The following is a 22,708-nucleotide window of genomic DNA, read 5'->3' on the forward strand; positions in this document are numbered from 1 at the left end:
TTCCAGATTTTCAAATTTGTTGAAGTACAGTTCCTTCATAGTATCCTGATATTATCCTTTTTTTTTCACTTGGTTCTGTTGTGATGTTGCCCATTTTGTTTCTTATTCATGTAATTTGTGTTCTCTCCCTCTTTTCCTTTGTTAAATTTGCCAGTGGTTTGTCAATTTTATTAATCTTTTCAAACAACCAACTTCTAGTCTTGTTGACGTTTTCTGTTGTTTATTTTCTGTTTCATTGATTTCTGCTTGAATCTTTATTATTTCCTTTCTTCTGGTGACCGTAGGCTTTTCTTGCTGTGCTTTTTCTAATTGTTGGAGATGCTGGTTTAAAGTGTTGATTTTGGCTCTTTCTTCTTTTTTGTTGTGTGCATTTATTGCCTCTGATCACTGCTTTTGCTGTGTCCCAAATACGTTAGTATGTTGGGTTTTCATTCTCATGTGATTCAAGAAATTTTTGAATTTCAATTTTTATTTCTTCTCTTACCCAGTCTTTCTTAAGGAGGGTATTGTTGAGTTTCCATGTGTTTGCTCTTTTTCTGTTGAGCTTCCTATTATTGATTTCTAATTTGATAGCATTATGATGTGAGAAGATCCTTTGCAGTATTTCAATGTTTTTAAATTTATTAAGGCTTGCTTTATGGCCTAACAAATAGTCTATCATGGAGAAGTTTCATGTGCACTGGAAAAGAACGTATATTGTGCTGTTGTTAGATGAAGTGCTCTGTAGATGTCTATAAGGTCAAGTTGGTGGGTTGTGTTGTTTAGTTCTTCTGCATCTTTGTTGAGTTTCTCTCCAGTTGTTCTATCTTTCATTGAAAAGTGGTATATTCATGTTTCCTACTTGACTGCTAACCAGAAGGCTGGAGGTTCAAACCCACCAGCCACTCCTCAGAAGGAAGATGGGGCAATCTACTTCCATAGTGATACTGCCTTGGAAACCCAAGGAGGGGTCGCTATGAGTCAGGTCTGACTCAATGGCACATAACAACAACAACAACAACTATGACTGTGGAGACATCTATTTGCCTTTTAAACTCTGTTAAAGTCTGATTTAAGTAATTTGGGGCTCTTTTATTGGGTCCATAGATATTTTTTATGGTTATATCTTTTTATTCAACTGATCCTTTAATCATTACATAAAGTTCTTCCTTGTCTCTTATTGTGGTTTTTGTCTTAAAGTCAATTTTATCAGAAATTAATATTGCCACTCCTGCTCTTTTTTGATTGTCATTTGCTTGATATATCTTTTCCTAACCTTTCATTTTTAGTCTATTTTTGTCTTTGTCTGTAAGGTGTGTCTCTTGCAGACAGCATATTGTTGGGTTATGTTTTCTTATTCTGTCTGCATCTCTCCATCTCCACTGACATTCAGTATAATTATCAACAAGTATGATTAGTTGCTGTTATTATGTTGTGTGTTTTTTCATGGTTTCCTTGTTCCATATAATTTTCTGTGTGGACCTCATTATGTTTATGAATCGTGTTATCATTTCTTTTGTTGCTACTATTTTGTTATTTGCTAAATATCTGTGCTTGTTCTCTTTTTCATTGTGATGTGAAGGTTTATCATTTTTTTTGAGGTTACCCTGTGATTTATCATTGTCTCCCCAAGTTTAGTACAGTCCATTCTATCTTGCAATTCTCTTGACTTCCTCACCAGTTAGAAGTTCTGTAACTACACTGTTTTTCCCCTCTTTTTGGTTTGTAGTTGTCCTCATTTGCCAATTGATGTCTCTGGTTCCCTGTTTACAATCTTGTAAGCTTATTTTACTTTGGATATTTCCATAGCTGTGTTGGTTTCTGGGTTATGTCATCTTGTGTATTAATGGTCAGTTGTTGCCTGCTATTATTGGTTCTCTGTTCACAGTACTCCCTTTAGCATCTCTTGTAAGGCTGATCTGATTTTAACAAATTTCCTTAGTTTCTACTTATCTGGAAATCTCCTGATTTCATCATAATATTCGAGGGACAATTGTGCCAGATATATAATTCTTGGTTGGAAATTTTATTCTTTCAGAGTTTTATATATACCATCCCATTGCCTTCTTGCTTGCATAGTTTTTGCTGAGAAATCAGAGCTTATTCTTACTCATTGTCCTTTGTAGGTAACTTTTCGTCTTTCCCACGTTACTTTCAGGATTCTTTGTGTTTGGTTTTGGTGAGTTTGATGATGATATGTCTTGGTGATTTTCTTTTGGGGTATGTCCTCTTTGGGGTTTGTTGGACTTCCTGAATGGATATATTCTCATCTTTCATATCAGGGACATTCTCTTCCAAGAAATCTTGGACAATTTTCTCAGTGGTTTACTTTTTCTTGTCCTGTTTTGGAATTTCGATTACAAGTAGGTTATTCCTTTTGATGGATTCCCACAGGAACCTTAGGATTTTTTCATTTTGTTTTGCTATTTTTTCTGATTGATCCCTTTCTAAAGAAGTATTCAGGTATTTGTCATCAATCTTAATTCTTTCTTCCATTGATTTGATTCTATTTCTGAAAATTTAATATTAATCTTCTGAATTTCTATCTGTAGATTTTGTATCATTTCTAATTTTTTATTTTGTCATTTTGTTCTTGTATTTTCTTCTAAGGTGTTCCAGGGTTGTTTTTTTTTTGTGTGTTTTCCTTAATTTTATCAGTGCTTTCCTTGATTGTCCCTCAATCCTTTGACAATACCTAAGTATAGTTCTTTTGAATTCCATATTGTTGTTGTTGTTGTTGTTGTTGTTATGTGCCGTCGAGTCGGCCCCGACTCATAGCGACCCCTCCTTGGGTTTCCGAGGCAGTTATCACTACGGAAGTAGGATTGCCCAACCTTCCTTCCGAGGAGTGGCTGGTGGGTTTGAACCGCCAGCCGTCTGGTTAGCAGGCAAGTGTCTTAGCCACTATGCTACCAGAGCTCCCGAATTCCATATTAGGGAGTTCCAATTCTACTTCTTCCTCAGGGATGTGTTCTGGGTCTATATCCTGCCTCCTTGTTTCTACCACTTTATTGTGCCTCTTTGTGTGAACTGTGATGTTGTCTCTGAGACTTTATGACACTGTTGTATTTAGATCTCTGTTAACTGTTTGTGAAGAGCAGTTAAGGGTAAGTCAGGCTCTTCTTGGTCATTTATGGTTGGCCAGTTGGTGGAGAGGGAAGCGGTGGCTCTCACTCAGTAATTAGAGCTACAGGAGTTGCAGGTGTGGTTGTATTGTATCAGCATGGTTGCCATCTCCCACTCAGTTAAACAAAAGCAACAATTGAAAATCCATAAAAAAAGTAAAAGCAAGCAGACATAAAACACACCACATAAACAAACAGGAACAATCATCAAAAAAGGAAAAAAAAAAAAAAACAAAAAACCCTGCAATATCCGGGGAGGGGCAATAAGAGAAAAGAGGTTGAGCAGGAGAATAATTAAGGAAAAAAAGGGGATAAATGCAAAAAGAAATACAAGGAATGGGGTTAACCATGAGAAAGAAAAAAAAAAATGGGAATGAGGAACAGGGAAAAGAAAAAAAGCTGAAAACTAGAACTTGGGAGGGGCAGAATAAAGAATAACAATAAAAGGACCAAAAAATAATAATAGCGATAATTTTAAAAGATAAAAAGAAATAAATTTTTTAAAAAAGGAAAAAAAATCTAGGCAGGGTGGGGCAGGGCACCCAGGCTCCATCAGAGCACATAGACTGGGATGGAATTCCTACAGGTCCAGAAGGTGGGTGAGAGTGAGAGACGGCGGCACCTCCATTCACCAAGAGGGTGTGGGGTATAAGAGTAACAAGGGGAATATCACATCTTTCCAGTCGTTTGTGTCTGGAATTTCCTTGCAGTTCTCGGCAAGTGGAGCCTATTCTTAGATCCCTGGAATCTGAGAGAATGCTGTTGCTTTAAATATGCAAAATGGTCGAACCACTTGTAAACATTCAAAATGGCTGTGCCCTCCAGACAGGCAAAAGTCCACAGCTCACCTCGTCTCCCTCTTCGCTGCTTCCCCATTTATTCACCAGCCACCACTGCTGTCTTCTGTGCAGTCCCTGGCTAGCAGGGCTGATTTTTGGGTTAATTCTTAGGTCTTTACACCACTTGGAAACAGCCAAGCTGTCTGTGCCATCAGGATCACTGACAGATCGCAGCTCTGTATGTTTTCTTTTTTGAGGTTTTCATGCAGGTTCTTCTATAGTTGGAGTTTAGTCCACTTCTGTATCCTTCCTTTCAAAACTCAAGTCTCTAGGATTATCTTCTGTATCTGTGTTAACTGGTTCCCCTTTTCTTTGTTTAAGAGTGTCTGAGTAGTTTGTCTGCCTATGCTGCCATCTTGCCAGAATTCCTTTTACTTTTACATTTTTTTAATGTGGAAAATTCAATATTACATGTGGCTTGCATTTTTTTTCTATTGGAAAGGGCTAGAGGCCAAGCAGAGAAAATACCCTTTATTATAAAGCCATCAATATCCTCAGGTAGACAAAACAAGCTACTATATGCAATTAAAAAGAAAGAAAGCTAGAAAGGGAGCATTCAAAGAACCAGGGATCTTAGAAATTAAAACATCATAGCAGAAGTGAAATAATCAATAGCAGAATTAGAAGATAAAGCTGAGGAAATCACTTAGAAAGAAATGAGTAACAGAGCAAAAGCAGGGGACCTAAAGAACCAGTCTAAGTGGTCCAATATCCAAATACAAGTTCCAGAAAGAAAGTACAGCGAAAACAGAGGGGAAAAAATGAGCAATAAAATGAAGAAAATTTCCAAGAACAAAAAGGATGAGACTGATAAGAGCCCACAGAGCTCCCAGAACAGTGGACAAAAGTACTCCCATATTAAGGGACATGACTGAAATTTTAGAACAATGGGGAGAAAAAGAAGATTCTACAAGTTTTCAGGGAGAAAACAAAAGGCCATATAGAAAGAAATAAGAAAAAGAAGAATTTCAGGTTTCAGAGAACAAAAAATAATGCCTTCTAAATCCTGAAAGAAGCTCTAATGGCATGGCAGTTAAAGCATTCAGCTGCTAACCAAAATTTTGGTGGTTCAAACCCAACAGCTGCTCTGAGGGAGAAAGATGAAGCATTCAGTTTCCATAAATAGAAACCGTACGGGGTAGTTCTGCTCTGTCCTGTAGGGTTGCTGTGAGTTGGAATCAACTTGATGGCAATGGGTTTTGTTTTTTCAGTTGGTCTAAATCCTGAAGGAAAATAATTTCCAGAATAGAATACTATAATCTTCCACATTATCTACACTACTATATTTCAATTCAAGAGACTAAAATTAAGATATTTACAGATACACTAAGTTTAAAATATTTACTCTAATTCTAACTTATTCAAGGACTGGCATGATCAAAACAGGAGAATAAACTAAAAACGAGGAAGACATAGGACACTGAAAACAGATATTCTCTCACAAAAGGGAGGTAAGTGGAGAAGGGAGATCCCAGGATGGCAGCTATTCACCAGAGTTAAAAGGATCCCGATTGGAGTAACAATGTTCAGACATGAGACATCAACATGCGGAGGACCATCATCAACTAAGATGCTGTCTGCAATTATATCCTTTTTTTTTTTTTTAACTGAGGACAGAATGCCAGCTAGGCTTGGCCCAGAATCCTTTTTTTACTTGGTTCACTTTGATAGTATGCTGCTTAAGGTCTTGCAACCTATGCATGAGCTGCTGTCTAGAGGCGTAAGGCCATTTCTTTCACCCTACGGAAGTGTCTTCCTCAGACCTACTCCTGCAAACTGCAGGCACAATGGTGAGCCCACTTCCCTGACAACACTCCTGCTGGACTTCTACTACTTAACTTGTAGAATGGCCCTGCCTGATGCCCCAAATATGGTGAACCTTGTTCCCAGGGTACATTCCCACTGGCCTCTTAGGATGGCTATTTTAAAATTTAAACAAAGGTAAAGGTAGACTATGACTGTTCTGGCTACCTAGTGCTACTCTGACAAGAATATACCACAAATGGGATGGCCTTAATAAACAGTTTATTCTCTTACAATTTGGAGACTCTAAGTCCAAGTTCAAAATGCCAGGCTCTAGGATCTGGGGTGAAAGCCCCTCAACATTGGGGTCCAGCTCTGCCTCCTGCTCCTGACCCACTGAAGCTAGAGAGGCATTTCTTCACTCAGACAGCTGCTGGCTGCTGAGGCTGACAAACCCGAGGTTGACAAGTAAAAAGGCACAGTCCTGATGTTACCAAACCACATGGCAGGCCATTAATTTAAGTCCATTTTAAGTCCCAAGGTCGGCAGAGCATGGCAGGCTGCTGAATGACACGGCTACACGCCGGGTCTAAGCATAAACTAGAGACCATTCCCCAAGGCTTCTGCTTATATACAGGAAGCAGACCACATACCCAAAGGCAGCTACTCAACTGCTTGTGGCAGATCCCACCATAGAGTTGATTGCCAGTCTCATTATGGAGAATAACTGCCACCAGCTGCCCAGCCACTCAACCAGGCCCAGCCAAGTTGACACACCAGCTGTGCTACCACAATGACCTATTTATCAAAGCCTTCATTGAACAGTATCAATACTGGCTTTTCCTTACACAGCCAGATTCATGTTTCCTGCTCAGTTTTCCAAAGTTTAAGGATACTGTTTAAGAATAAAGAACCAGTATTAACATGATTAAGAAAAGAGAGGGAGTGATGAATATAGGAATAACTCTGCAGTGAAGCTGGGGGCTACAAGTGGGGAAGGGAACACAGAGGTCTGCTATCAGGTATAGTAACGCTCCATTTCCTTATGCTGAGTGACGGGAAAATGAGCGTGTGCTGTTATTCTTCTTTAAACTATGCAAAGATAGTTTATAACTTGTTGATACATATACTGATAATCAGAGAGATATCAGTAAGTTCTATGCCAAATAGAAAATATCTGTATGACACATTTAATGAAAAAATATGTATGACACATTTTACCAGCAAAATACGAACCATAATTTTGTTCTTTTCTATTTGGTGGTAGGTCTTAAAATAGAAACTTTACCTGTCGAAGGTATGCTTTCAAGACTTCACAGATATCATGTGAACTAAATTCGGAAATGTCTACCAAGTACATTCCATTTTCCAAAGCTTGGCACAGTTTTTCAGTCTTTATTTTGTTTCCAGATACACGATAAATTCCCTGGAGCAGAAAAAAAAGTTTGCAAAATTCTGTTTTAGTACAAATTACTAAATGCAGACATCTAAATATATTTGATGTGTCTACTTCAATTTTTATTAGTATTTCAGGAAAAAAATAAACACTAGTCAAGACCAAATTTGAGGCAATATTTTCCAGATAAATTTAGTTACTGATTAAAAATCAAGATCCTTTTTTTCTCCTTTAAAATCCTCTTTTCATTAGAACATATTACACAGTCATTTATGTTTTTAGATTTAATTTTAAGAGTTAAAATGCACCTGAAGACACAAGGCTCTATTTTCAATTTCTGAGGCACAAATTTTGAGAATAAAAGGGATGCCATCTGGTTCCTTTTTTGCAACTTGTGTGAATTCTGCTCCAAATAAGTTTATTTTCCCCACAAGTTTCTGATGACCACAGATGATGACTAAATTTTCCAAACACTTCCGGTGACAAACAAGGAGGCACTATAAAAAAAATAATAGTTTAGAACTGATTTATTCACCTTAAAGCTATTCACCAACTAGGAAAATTACAGGTAGGGTGGTAACATAACAAAAATGAGTTTAAAAGGTATTTGCATTGTTTGAAATACATTTGCCAACAGCTAAACCAAATAAAAAACGATGGTGTGTAAACTGTGGTGCAATTTATTAAAAGCTTATTTGCAAAAGATTCTAATCAGTAAAATAACAAAAAAGTATAAAACAAAATACATAAAGAGGCTATCACAATTCCAGAATGGTCTTACCTCTTCACATTCAACACCTTGGAATACTACAATGCTGTCACAATCTCTACACTTTGTCGGGGATCTCAATTTGCGAAACTTATGAGTGAGAGCTGCTTTTGACATCAATGTTTTCTTAAATGTTCCAAGAGAACTAGGTCCTTAAAAAAGAAATATGTTAGTATACAAAGACTGTAAGGCACCAGAAAAATTACTCTATATGATGAAGACTATATTTTGAATAACCTTTAGACTTTAAAATAATTCATATATTACAAAAAATTATTAATTTGAGTTTCTAATAACTATGAGCTAAATCACCACCAAATCATTAAGATACTGCTAAAAGAGCATGTCATAATGGTTGCAGAACTGGTAAATTTACACTGTTAATGATATGCCCTTTATAGGTTTGGGAAGGGTGTTATATAGGTTGCATTATATTCACAGAAAATGCTTCAAAGAAAAATAGCTGTATGAGGTTAGTATTACTTGCACTAAAGATAAAGCTATTTAGCTAGACATACACCAATATCCTATGAGAAGTAAGATATTCCACTCTTTTATGAAATGATGCCAAAATAGTTGTCTGGAAGTCTCAAATCCACAAAATAAATTTATATACATCTAACTCAAGTCATTAAGTAATGGAATAACTGAATATACTTCAATCTCCACAACTTTCTGTGTCCTTAAGAAGTACACTTATTTACACTTCCTGCCTAACTTTGTACACTGTTTCTTAATAAGAGTCTTTAGAACTTCCTCTGTATCACAATCCTTTTATAACAGTAAGCTACTGTGTTCGTTTTATAAAAGAGGAAAATATCTAGGCTGCTATTTTAGCACCATGCCAATTCATTTTAGATCTAGTAGCTATGCTACTTATTCTTATATTTGTATTTGTGGTATTTGATTAAGACATTTGTTGTTATTAGGTGCCACTGAGTCATTTTTTGACTCATAGCAACCCCATCTGACAGCATAGAACTGACCTATGGGGTTTTCTTGGCTATCAATTTCATGGGAGCAGAGCACCAGGTCTTTCTCCTCTGGAGCCACTGGGTAGGTTTACACTCTAATCTTTTTATCAACCCGTATTTGTACATAATTGTTGAGATATATTTGAGTAATTATGATGCTTTTTGTATATTACACAGGATTGATTCTTCAGATTACACCATTTTCCTAATATCATGCAGTATTACTGATTCAAGTGGTTTAGTGGGAATTTGATTCATGTAACTACCATACCAGCTTCTGAAGGGGATGGTGGTTCTCTCTCATCTAGATCATCTGCAGAAGACATGGTCCCACTAGATGGAGTTCGTGGAAGTTTTCGATGAAAGTCTCCTAAGAAAATTATGGACACAATTACCTGATCATTCACTGTAGAATAGAAATAAGTAGTGACAACCATTTTGGAATAATATAATTCATGTAATTTTATTAGCTTAAATATAAAAATTTGCTTTTATTCTCAGACTTTAGATAGAATCTGATGCTTATTCCTGGAAACAAAAAGGAATTAAACCAAATCTATCCTAATGAGGGTTATCTACCCATATGAGACTGTACCGCCAACTTCTCGCAGTGAAGCATTAGGTTGTAAGCTCCATAAAGACAAGGAATACTTTCTATGCGTATCTTATTTCTATCATCTAACAAAGAGGCTGCCCAACGGTAAAATTCTCATGACATGTTTGCTGAATTATTGTTGTTGTTGTTAGGTGCCATCAAGTTGTCTCTGACTCATAGTGACCTTATGTGCAACATAACAAAGCATCACCTGGTCCTGCACCCGCCTCACAATCCCTACTATACCTGAGCCCATTGCTGTACCCACTCTGTTAATCCATCTTGTTGAGGGCCTTCCCATTTTTCATTGACCCTCCACTTTACCAAGCATGATATCCTTTTCCAGGGAATGGTCCCTTCTAACAACATGACCAAAGTAGGTGAGACCAAGTGGCCATTCTCACTTCCAAGGAGCATTTTGGCTGTATTTCTTCCAGGATAGATTTGCTAGTTCTTTTAGCAGTCCATGGTACTTTCAGCATTCTTCCCCAACACCACAACCCAAAAACATCAACTCTTCTTCAGTCTTCCTTATTCATTGTCCATCTCTCACATGCACATGAGGCAACTGAAAATACCATGGCTTAGGTTTTTGTTGTTGTTGTTATGTGCCGTCAAGTCGGCTTAGGTTAGGCACATCTTAATCTTCAAGGAGATTTTTGCTCTTTAGCACTTGAAAGAGGTCTTTTGCAACAAATCTGTCCAATGTAGTATCTCTTTTGTGTCCTGAGTGCTGCTTCCATTGGCGTTGATTACAAAACCAAGTAACATGAAGTCTTTGACAACTTCAAACTTTTCTCCACTTATTGTGATACTGCTTATTGGTCCAGTTGTGACGATTTTTGTTTTCTTTATATTGAGGTGTAATCCACACTGCATAGTGGCTAAGACACTTGCCTGCTAACCAGACAGCTGGCGGTTCAAACCCACCAGCCACTCCTCGGAAGGAAGGTTGGGCAATCCTACTTCCGTAGTGATACTGCCTCGGAAACCCAAGGAGGGGTCGCTATGAGTCGGGGCTGACTCGACGGCACATAACAACAACAACAACAACAATCCACACTGCAGACTGTAGTCTTTAATCTTTATCAGTAAGTGCTCCAAGTCATCCTCACTTTCAGCAAGCAAAGTTGTGTCATCTGCATATCTCAGATTGTTAGTAAGCCTTCCTCCAATCCTGATGCCACGTTTTTCTTCATACAGTCCAGCTTCTCGGATTACCTTCTCAGCATACAGATTGAGTAAGTGTGGTGAAAAGATACAACTCTGATGCATTCCCTTCCTGATTTCAAACCATGCAGTATCCTCTCGTTCTGTTTGAACAACAGCCTCCTAAACTATGTACAGGTTCTTCAGGAGTACAATGAAGTGTTCTGGAATTCCTGTTCTTCTCAATGTTGTCCAAAATTTGTTATGATTCACATAAATGAATGCCTTTGCATAGTCAATAAAACACAAGTAAACATCTTTCTGGTATTCTTTGCTTTCAGCCAAGATCCATGTGACATCATCAGCTATGATATCCCTCGCTCCACGTTCCCTTCTGAATCCAGCTTGCATTTCTCAAAGTTCTCTGTCAATATACTGCTGCAACCATTTTTGAATTATTTTCAGTAAGACTGTACTTGCACTGTGCTATCAATGACACTGTTTGGTAATTTCCACATTCTGTGGGGTCACCTTTCTTTGGAATGGGTACAAATACGGATTTCTTCCAGTCAGTTGACTAGGTACCTGTCTTCTAAATTTCATCACATAGCCAAGTGAGTACCTTCAGAGAGGCATACGTTTGTTTAAACATCTCAATGGGTATCCCATCAATTTCCTAAGCCTTGTTTTTCACCAATTCCTTCAGTGCATCTTCAACTTCTTCCTTCAATACCATTGATTCTTGATATATATCACCTCCTGAAATGGATGATTATCTACCAATTGTTTTTGGCATAGTGATTCTGTGTATTCCATCCATCTTCTTTTGCTGTTTCCTGCATCATTCAAAATGTTGCCCACAGAACCTTTCAATATTGCAATTCGAGGCTTAAATTTTTCCCTCATTTCTTTCAGCTTGAGAAATGCCAAGAGTGTTCTTCCCTTTTGGTTTTCTAACTCCAGGTTTTTACGCATTTCATTATAATAACTGACCTTGTCTTCTTGAGCTGCTCTTTGAAATCTTCTGTTCAGCTCTTTTATCTTGTCATTTCTTTCATTTGCTTTCGCTACTCTCTGATCAAAGGCAAGTTTCAGGCTCTTCTGACATACATTTTGGTCTTTTCTTCTTTTTCTGTCTTTTTAATGACTTTTTACTTTCTTCATGGATGTCATCCCAGAATTATTCTGGTTTTCAGTCATGTGTTCAATGCATCAAATCTATTCTTTAGATGGTCTCTAAATTCAAGAGGGATATAATCAAGGTCATATTTTGGCTCTTTGAACTTCTTTTAATTGTCTTCAACTTCAACTTCAACTTGCATATGAGCAGTTGATGGCCTGTTTCACAGTCAGCTCCTGGCTTTGTTCTGGCTGAAGATATTGAGCTTCTCCATTGCCTCTTGCCACAGATGTACTCAATCTGATTCCTGTGTACTCCATCTGGTAAAGTCCATGTGTATAGCCACAGTCTATGTTGTTTAAAAAATATATCTGCAATGAGTAAGTCACTAGTCTTGCAAAATTCTATCATGCGATTTCTGGCATCATTTCTATCACCAAGGCCTTATTTTCCAACTATCGGTGATAGTTCTTTGTTTCCAACTTGTGCATTCCAATCACCAGTGATAATTAACACATCTTGATTGCATGTTTGGTCAATTTCAGACTGCAGAAGTTGGTAAAAGTCTTCAATTTTCTCATCTTTGGCTTCAGTGGTTGGTATGTAAATTTGAATAATTGTAGTATTAACTGGTCTTCCTTTTAGGCATATGGATATTATCCTACCACTGACAGCACTGTACTTCAGGATAGATCTTGATACATTCTTTGTGATGATGAATGGCATGCCATTCTTATTCAATTTTTCATTCCCAGCATAGTAGATCAAATGATTGTTTGATTCAGAATGGCCAAAATCAGTCTATTTTAGCTCACTAATGCCTTGGATATCAATCTTTATGCAAAACGATTATTATGCAAAACTGCAAAAATCAGTCCATTTCAGCTCACTAACTCCTAGGATATTGATCTTTACGCATTCCATTTCATTTCTGACAACTTCCAATTTTCCTAGATTTATACTTCGTACGTTCCATGTTCCAATTATAAATGGATGTTTGCAACTGTTTCTCCTCATCTTGAGACATGCCACATCAGCAAATGGGAGTCCTTCAGCTTTACTTTATCCACACCATCAAGGTCAGCTCTACTCTGAGGAGACAGCTCTTCTCCAGTAGTGTTTTGAGTGCCTTCCAACCTGAGGAAGGTTTTTTCCCCAGAACTGTATTGGACAGTGTTTCAGGGCTATTCATAAAATTTTCCAGCAATATATCAGACAGCATTTCACTGCTATTCATCAGGTTTTCACTGACCAATTCTTTGAGAAGCAGGTGGCCTCTTCCTTCTTCCAAGTCTGTTTTAGTCTGGAAGCTCCACCAAAACCTGTCCACCATGGGTAACCCTGCTGGCACTTGAAACACCAGTGGCATAGCCTCCAGCCTCACAGTAACACTCAAGCCACCACAGTATGACAAACTGACATTGAATTAAGTTATATAAATAAGTGTATAGAGCATAACCTAAAGTTTCTAGCATATATATATATATATATATTTGAACACAGCAATACAATAGCAACAGCACAGTTATGTTATTGTAAAACAGGATAGCTGAAACCAAGACTAGCCTGACAATCCCTGGCAGGGTGCTGAGACCAAACACAAGATGAAAAGTGTGCCAGCAAAGAACACTGCCCTCTGTGTGAAAGCCTGCCCACCAGCTGCTCTGAGGAAGGAAGATAGGGCAATCTACTTTCATAAGAGATTTACAGCCTCGGAAACTCAACTGGGGTGACTATGAGTCAGAATCGACTCAATGCTAATGAATTTGGTTTGGTTTTTGAGAATCATTTACAAATGATTGAAATTAATACCCTATGCCCAAAAGAAATCCTCTTCATAGTATGCTTTAGAAGTGGTCATTCAGTTTTTGCTTTGAACGTGTCCCCAATGGCTGAGAAATGCTAGGCAGCACATTCCATTTCAGAGTTATTCTAATTGTGAAATGGCTTCCTTACAGTGAGTGGAAATCTGCCTTCTCTATCAACCCCAGCCTTTGGGTATTTCTCCCCAAAGGAGCAAAGAAGCACTCTAATTCCAGTCCTTTTCCACTTTAATATTTAAAGCCAGTGTCTTACCTCCAATTTCCTCTTTCCCAGGCTAGGCTTCCCATGCTTAAGCTCATTTAGCATGAGACTCGGTTTCTAGATTCTGGCTGTTTTCTACCCTGTTCAACTCCACCCTCACCTTTCCCAAACCCACATTTTAAACAGACTATTAAATTATGTTGACAATAGCTCCTAAACATTTCTTGAATAGGTTCCTCCATCCTCACTGCCAAAAGGTGTAGGTTTACATTGTTCTTAAATTATACATGGTAAACCAATGATGACTTCAACATTACAAGGAAGTCTGAGGACACTGGGGAAACCCTGAAGAGCTCTGGGGACATTATTTTATAAGGAGCCTTGTCAAACAATAAGGAGCTCTGGTGGTGTAGCACCTAAGACATCTATCTGACCGCTAAGCAGAAGGTTGGCAGTTCAAATCCACCAGCCACTCCAATGGAAGGAAGACTGGGCAATCTACTTCCGTAAAGATTTACCACCTTGGAAACCCAAAGGGGTTTGCTATGAGTAGGAATCAACTCGATGGCAGTGAGTTTGCTTTTGGTTTTTGGTGTCAAACAATACTTCAACCCAAATAGATTTTTATGATTTGAAAAATCCTCTTCACTAGTAAGCTTAGCCTAGAAGATAGGAACAGAGTAAGGAAAGAAAAAATCCCTATTCAATGCATAACTGAAAGAATTTGTAAGTTTTACAAGATTCCAAATAATCTAGGACTTGACTGAGACTGAATCTTAATTACAGAGCTATCTGGAAACACTTTATTTTCACAAGAGTATTTACAAATATTCAGTTAAAGTTCTCTATGTTCACATCTTCAGGGTGTCCTTTGAACAGCACTAATTGTAAAGGATATAGCAAAGTAGCTATTGACAATCAGCATACAAATTCCAGTGCTTCATGAAAGGTTTTTCTAACTTTAAACTCAAGGGATTTATGTAAATGAATACAACTTCTGTAATATGTAGAATGCTAAAAAAAGGGCCTTGGAGTTTGAGGTCAGTTAAATGAAAATCTCCCATAGTGCTGAGCCCATAGGAGGAAGGAATACAGCCAGGAAGAACAGGACTAGAGCAGTCTTCAGTATGAGACTGGAGAAGGAATGTCACAGACAGATATAAGTTAGAGCAAAGAGACATGCCTTCTGGTGCTACCTTCTTCTGGCTATATGATCTAGGGCAAATCACCCTCTTTCTCTCCCCTAACCGGGAGTTCACAACACTTCCTCTGCCTCTCTGAGGATGATGAGACAGTTTATGTCAAAGTACCTTAAAGCATGTTTGTAAAAAAGTAATAAGAATAAGCAATGACAGGCACAAGAATTTGTGTAATGGTACTGTTCACTACAGAAAATAAAGAAGAAATCACCCACTGTCTAACAAAAATTAAGACAGATAATACCAGTTTTGATCATAGAACAGAAAACTATACAGCAATAAAAATAAATATGGTTATCACCATCAACATGGATTCCCGCTCCCAAAAAATGGGTAACATTCAAAAGAGGGCAAAATTCAACTATATATTGGTAATAAAAACAAAGAAAAGATAGGGAATGATTAACAGAATTCAGGATGATGACTTCTGGTTTCTTACGACAGTATTATCAAGGAGATATACATAGGGGGCTTCTAAGAAACTGGTAATATTGTATTTCCTAAGCTGAGCAGTGAGTATATGAAGGTTTATTTTATTATTTTTCTTTAAATTATATACTTTGTTGTATTTATGCAATAGTTCATGATACAGACAGTTAAAAATACAAAAGAAAAAAAAAAAGGAGTAACATTTTAATCTTTCATTGCCTTAAATATTTCTGTACCTGGACTTATAGATTCTGAATCCAGGGATCTAGATTCACTGCTCCCACCAGTACTCTCAGAGTCACTAAACATCCCAAATGTCCATGACCTTATAAAAGAAGGACCTTTAAAAGAAAAACATATTGAAAGTCAAACTTGGCTCCAGGTAGATTTCATAATGCAAAATACTGAAATTACATAAAACAAGACAGTCAATTTTTTTTTTTTTTTTTTTAACTATTCCTATTATCCACTATGGGAGCCCTGGTAGCATAGTGCCTAAGGCACTTGACTACTAAGCAGAAAGCTGGTGGTTCAAACCCACCAGCCACTCCTTGGAAGGAAGGTTGGGCAATCTACTTCCGTAGTGATACTGCCTCAAAAACCCAAGGAGGGGTCACTATGAGTCGGGTCCGACTCAACAGCACATAACAACAACAACATTATCCACTATAAGAAAGTGCTTACAACTTTAAACAATTTGATCTTCCAAAAATCAGCCCTCTCTTTAATATGAAAAGCTACCTGTTATATCTGCACTGTTAGAACATCTGTCCTCTTCAATTTTATTAGAGCTGTCAGGGAGGCGCACAACATCTTCTAAAGAGTCAGCAGGTCCATATCCAGAGGTTTGGGGACTATTTGTTAATTGTTTATTTATATTCCTAAGAAAGTCCAAATAAACGCATCACTAAGAAGAATGACTAATAATCCATCTATTTTATTTTGCTTTTGGAAAAATCTATTAATTTAATGAATGTAGGTAGAAAAATTAAATTAACAAAATATTCATTAAAAACAAACTATACTGTATGGTTCAACTTCTTACAGGAAACATAAATAAAGTCTTATTGTATCTACTATAACTAAAACATGAAAAGGTACAGTACAAGTAGTTAATAATTTGTGTCATATTTAAACTTTTCAATATAATCTCTGCAGAAAATAAAATGTAGGTTAAATCTTGTAAACATTCAGAAAACATTTGGCCATGATTTGACTTTTCTTTTTTTAAAAGGATTTTTGAATCTCAAAAAACTAGGTCTGTATCAAAAGGGAAAGTTTTACTCTAACATGAGTTATATTCAGAAAAATTTTAAAGTCAATTTAGCCAATGTTAGAAAAGATACTTCCTTCTACTGAACAGGAGCTTAGCAATGAATGATTTTATCTCTTGTAACAATTTCAGCTATATATTAATCCTTACCCATCAACTTTTTCTTCTTCAGTTGAGTTTGTAGCCTTGACAAATTCACTGTACTCTTGGCCTGGGTCATAGAGTTTGGCACTGTCACAGAGAGACTGTAGATTATTTGCAAGGGAGGCAGCCTGCAGTTGCTGCATATGGAAAAGGTTAACTGTTACCTATGGTCACAAACAGACAAAAGGCAGAATAACTCACGATGTACAGAACATGATGTAAACATACAAGTACTTCAAGAAACAGTACCAAAAAAAGCCACACAGTGAACCATACAACACTGATATCACTGTGTACCTACTATACAGCCGGACTGTGTAAAAGGTCTATTTTAGGGAAGAAAAAGATACAGTAGTTTCAATATAATATTCAGGATAAATCATTTCCAGCAAAACTGGCTTTAAATTGAAAACTTAAAAAATACAAGCATATTTCCCTATTGGCTCATCATTTTAGGAGATGGACATGTTTTTGAAAATCCAAATGGAGTACCAAAAAACCAAACCCACTGCCACTGAATTGATTCCTACTCATAGTGATCCCCACTGGGTTTCTGAGGCCGTAAATCTATCAAAGTAGATTGCCCTGTCTTCCTTCCATGAAGTGGCTGGTGGGTTTGAACCGCCAACCTTCTGGTTAGCTTAGTAGTCAAATGCCTTAGGGACTGTGCCACGATAGTAGGCACTACTATTTCATAAAGATACTGAGGTCCAGGGAGAGTCAGGATCTTGTTTCATGTCACAGCATATGGCTGGTCAGTGGCAGTACTTGGGTGTAAAGTCAAGCAGTTTGGGTCCACAGCCCTTACCATTATGACAATAAGCATCTAAAAGATAAATACCCAATGAGTTAAAGGCCCTAATCAAAATAAGGAGAGCATAAAGCAATTAAGAGCAAATACAGGAAAATGTTTTTAATAATCTTGGAATGGGGAGTCCCTGATTGAGAAAGGCACTGAATCAAAGAGTCATGAAGAAAAATATTAACAGCTTTGACTACACAAAACTCAATAATTTCATAAGATAAAAAAAGCCATGTTGTTGTTGTTGTTATGTGCCGTCAAGTCGGACCCTCCAAGTGACTCCTCCTTGGGTTTCCAAGGCAGTATCACTACGGAAGTAGGTTGCCCCATCTTCCTTCCGAGGAGTGGCTGGTGGGTTTGAACTGCCAGCCTTCTGGTTAGCATTCAAGTGCCTTAGGCACTATGCTACCAGAGATTCCAAAAAAAGGCCAAATTTTCTTAAAAATCGATAGAAAGGAAAAAGTACTTATAACATACACACTAAACAAATATTACCCTAACAGGCAAGTAGCTCCTATAACTCATTCATTTAATTTCAAATATTTGAGTGCCTATCTAGATTAACAATTATTCTAGGCTTTGAGAATATGACTGGAGGAAAAAAAGAGGAAAATCCCCCAGCCCTTAAGGAGTTCTCCTTAAGGTAGTGTTGGAAAGATGTAAGAAATCAACTGAACAAATAAGATGAATTCTGGTACTGAAAACTGCTATGAGTAATAAATAAGAATATCAAGTGATATTATACAATGTAACCATGTGTGTGTTTGTGGAAGGGTACTTTTGACACTATTAGCTAGGGAAGAACTCTGACAAGGTTAACATTTGAACTGAAACCTAATTTAAGAAATAGACAGTGTAAAACTTCAGGACAATGACCAATCCAGACAGAAGGAAAAGGTAGTACACAAAGGTCCCAGTGCAAATTGAATGGGGAAGAGCATGTTCTGCTCCAGAAACAGATGAAAGGTCGATAGGGCCAAAGCAAATTCAAAGAGGTAGAGCTTCAGTTTGAGATGCAGCCAGAGAGAACAGTCATTTAAACTATCACAAAGAGTCTGGACTTAAGTGCCATGGCAAGATGATGAAGGAGTTTAAGCAAGGTTGTAGCATAATCTGATTTATATTTTTTAAATGACACTCTGCATACTGTGTGGGGAATGAATTAATGGAACCAATGAGCCAATAGGCATGAATGCCAAGTTCTGATTAGCTTAATGTTACTTCCAATACTGCCATGTTTCTCTTCATCTCTCTGGATATACCAGATGAAATGCTGGGACTCCGGATGAGCCTCTGAGTCTATTCCAAGGTAGACAGGCATTTCCCCAAGGCAAACTGACTCAGCACAAACAGTATTTGAAAAGTGCATTGCAGTGTAGTAAATTACTTTTTGTGGCTTTTCTACCCATAAGTCTTTGTAAACTCCAAGATGGGATTTGCTATGAGCAACTGAGGAGCTCCTGATTGCTGAAGGTGTCCACCTGGAGTATTTCTGTTGGGAGTGGCACAAAACAATGTTCTGGGAGGTGCCCACTCTCTCTCAGGTGCTTAGAGTTCTGATGCTATAATTGGCTAGTTTGACCACCCTGCCGGGCTCAAAAGGAGGCCTCCTGGAAGCAGAACTCTCTCTGACTGCTGGTGGAGGAAGATGTGCTGCTGAAAGAGACACGCACCCCTGAAAGAGACACGTACTGCTGGGAAAGAGATGCAAGAGACACGCATTGTTGAGTGAGACACCGAGGGACCAGCACTGCTGGGAAAGAGACTGTGAGAGACTGTTGGCTGAGGGACGGTGGATTGGGAGAGAGACTGAGCGTTCTTCCTGAACTTGAGTTGTAGCCTGGTGCTTCCCTAATAAACCCCGTAATCCGTGAGTTCTGTGTGGCCACTGCAATGAATTATCGAACCCAGGAGAGAGGTGGTGGTGCTTTGGGAGGAACAGTTGGTGAAAGGGCTGGAGGGAGGCAGCATGTCTGGCCTTGCAGTAATAGGCCTTGGGCTATTGTTGGTGATTTTGCCTTCCTCTTGTGGGGTTCTAGGAGGTCAGAATATGTGGCCTCCTTGCCGTTTTTGCATGCATACAACAGAAGGAGTTGTGTTCTAACTCCTTTAAGAAACAAAAGAAATTCAAACTTCCAATGTTACAGCATAATTCCAGCAACTGACTTAATCCATGATTAAGTGAATTTACTCTCTTGATCCTAAAGCTAACTGTAAATTTTAATATTTTTAAATAAACTTAATAATTCTAGTAAAAAAACCCAACTATTTTAAAAAGCCAAATGAATAACTGGCAAAATCTACTCATTTGCTGAATATGTTTGTTTCTGGTTATTAATAATAGAGACTTTAACAATGATATAAACTGATATCCCAATCTTAAAACCCACCTTCCCAAAATTATTCAGGCTTTTCCTCTACCTTCACAGAATTAAAGAGTGATGAGTACATATCACAAATCCTGCAGAACTGCCTGCTAGGCTTATCTTACTGAGGTGAACCACCGCAATGGTACCTCAAAAGACATCATGCCTTCAGATCTCTTTTTTTCCCAATCTACTCCTTAAAGTTGGAACTTAATCCTTTCCTCCTAGGTCCCCAATGTGTAGCACAATATCTTAAGTGCTTGATAATTAAAAATGACCAAAATGAATAGTAGTGGAATGTGTCATTTCCCAAAGTCACACTGTAATTTTGCATATTTTCTAGTATTGCCCACTCAAGCACACAGGACCTTCCACTATTTGCAGTTTTTCATTATCTACATCTAATTTTTAGTTACTCCATGAAATATTCAAACAGTTGTGGAAATAGAATTTTCAATAAATATCTGATCAATGAGAAAAGTTTCTGCCATATAATTTAGCATTAATTAAAATCATTACTCAACTATGTACTTTTTATAAGAAGTTCACTTTAAATAAAATGATAAAGTTACATCACAAGTGAAAGAATGGAAAAAGATATACTAAAAATAATCAAAAGAAAATTGAAGTTGCTGTATCAATATTCCCACCAGCCACTCCTCAGAAGGAAGGATGGGCAATCTACTTCCATAGTGATATTGCCTCGGAAACCCAAGAAGGGGTCGCTATGCGTCAGATACGACTAGACGGCACATAACAACAACATATCAATATTAAATAAAGGAGACTACAGTGCAAGGAAAATTATCAGGACAAAGAGGGATATTTCCTAAGGACAAGTGAATCAACTCACCAAAAAGATATAACCACCATTAATTTATAAGCAGCTAAGAAAGATCTTCTAAATACATAAAGCAAAAACTGATAGAACTACAATTCAAAATTTCTGTTTGACATTTCAACACTACTTTCTCAGTAATTCATAGAAGAAAAAAAAGTAAATCAGCAAGGATATAGAAGTGAACATCATAAACCAGCAGGAAGTAATTGACATTTATAGAACACACAGTCAACAACAGCAGAATACACACTCTTTTTAAGTGTACATGGAATATTGATCAAGGCAGACCACATTCTGATTCATAAAACAAATCATAACATATTTTTTAAACTGGAAGTTACATAAAATATTTACTGCATCATAAGATAATTAAACCAGAAATCAAAGATCAGAAAGATATGTAGAAAATTCTCAAATAGTTGGAAATTAAACTATATATATATAAAATTACCCATGGGTCAAAGATGAAGTCTCAAGTGCAACAGGAAAATCTTTTGAATTGAACAAAAATGAAAGCACAACATTTCAAAATTTATGAGATGCAGATAAGCTGTGCTCAGAAGGAAATTTAATGTATTATCTATATAGCAGAGCAGGTCTCAATGAACAACCTAAGCTTCTACCTTAAGAAACTAAAAAAATAGGGAGAAAGACTGTACAGACCCTATTCAACACAGAAAAGGGGAACCAATTAACACAGACACAGAAGATAATCCTGGACCCCTGAGCCTTGAAGGGAAGGATACAGAAGTGGACTAAACCCCAACTAGCAGAAGAATTTTCATGAAAATACCAAATAAGGAGACATACGGAGCTGTGGTCTGGCAGCGATACTGAGCAATTCTGACGGGACAGCACAGACAGCTTGGAGAATGCCAAGTTTGGTAGAACCTAAGAATTAGCCTAAAAATCAGCCCTGCTAGCCAGGGACTGCACAGAGGACTGCTCTGGTGGCTGGTGAATAAAAGGAGAAGCAGTGAAGAGGAGGGTGGGGGGTGGGCTGAGCTGTGGACTTCTGCCTGTTCGGAGGGCACAGCCATTTTGAATGTTTACAAGTGGCTTGATCATGTTGGATATTTAAAGAGACAGCGCTCTTCCAGATTCCAGGGGCTTAAGAACAGATTCTGCTTGCCAGTAACCCCAAGGACACTCCAGACCAGGACGACTGAAAAGGTGCGACATTCCCCTAATTACCCTAATACTCCACACCCACTTGGTGAACGGAGTTGCGGACACCCACCACTCCCATCCACCTTCTGAGCCCACAGGAACTCCATCCCAGTCTGTGTGCTCTGTCGTAGCCTGGATGCCCTGCTCTGCCTTCCCCTGATTTTTTCTTCTTTTTCTTTATCTCTTTCTTTTTTCTGGTTATTTGTTTGCTTCTTTTTGTCTGTTTTAAAACTACTATTATTATTAATACTTTTGTGCTTTTTATTATTATTCTTTATTTTTCCCCCTCCCAGGTCCTAGTTTTCAGCTTTTTTTCTTTTTCCTGTTCCTGGTTGTAATTTTTTTTTTCTTTTCTTTTCTTCTCAAAGTTAACCCCATTCCTTGTTTTTGTTTTTGCATTTTTTTCCCATTTTTTTCTTCATTAGTCTCCTTTTCTACCTTTTTTTTCTTAGTATCTCCAAGTACTGCATGTTTTCTTGTTTTTTTCTTCTTTTTCCCTTTTTTGGTTACTGTTCCTGTGTAATTACATGGTGTATTTTTTGTCCAGGTGCTTTTAGTTTTTTGATGGTTATTCAGTTGTAATTTTTGTCTAACTGAGTAGGAGAGAGCAATAGTCTCCAGAAGATACAGCTACACCCACACTTCCTGCAACTTCACTTACTGAGAGAAACCCACTAGCTCCTTCTCCACCAATGGCCAATGATAAAAAACCACCAAGAAGAGCATGAATCATTCTTGGCTGCTCTCACAAACAGTTAAGAGTGATCTAA

At 37.7% G+C, this 22,708-nt stretch overlaps 1 protein-coding gene across 1 annotated transcript in view; it reads right to left on the reverse strand.

Moving 5' to 3' along the window:
* The window catches only part of ARHGAP29 (Rho GTPase activating protein 29), a 106,886-nt gene that overhangs the window by 10,857 nt on the left and 73,321 nt on the right, over window positions 1–22,708 (reverse strand). The window contains exons 12-18 of the mRNA XM_042780298.1: window positions 16,766–16,923; window positions 16,084–16,223; window positions 15,579–15,683; window positions 9,097–9,195; window positions 7,864–8,003; window positions 7,391–7,579; window positions 6,975–7,112 (exon numbers count right to left, since the gene is read on the reverse strand). Coding sequence (XP_042636232.1) covers window positions 6,975–7,112; window positions 7,391–7,579; window positions 7,864–8,003; window positions 9,097–9,195; window positions 15,579–15,683; window positions 16,084–16,223; window positions 16,766–16,923 — 969 coding nt within the window. The remainder of the gene's footprint in view (window positions 1–6,974; window positions 7,113–7,390; window positions 7,580–7,863; window positions 8,004–9,096; window positions 9,196–15,578; window positions 15,684–16,083; window positions 16,224–16,765; window positions 16,924–22,708) is intronic.

The sequence above is a fragment of the Orycteropus afer genome, unplaced genomic scaffold (genome assembly GCF_000298275.1).
Source record: "Orycteropus afer afer isolate SDZICR_OR568_19922 unplaced genomic scaffold, OryAfe1.0 scaffold00033, whole genome shotgun sequence".
Taxonomy (NCBI): domain Eukaryota; kingdom Metazoa; phylum Chordata; class Mammalia; order Tubulidentata; family Orycteropodidae; genus Orycteropus; species Orycteropus afer.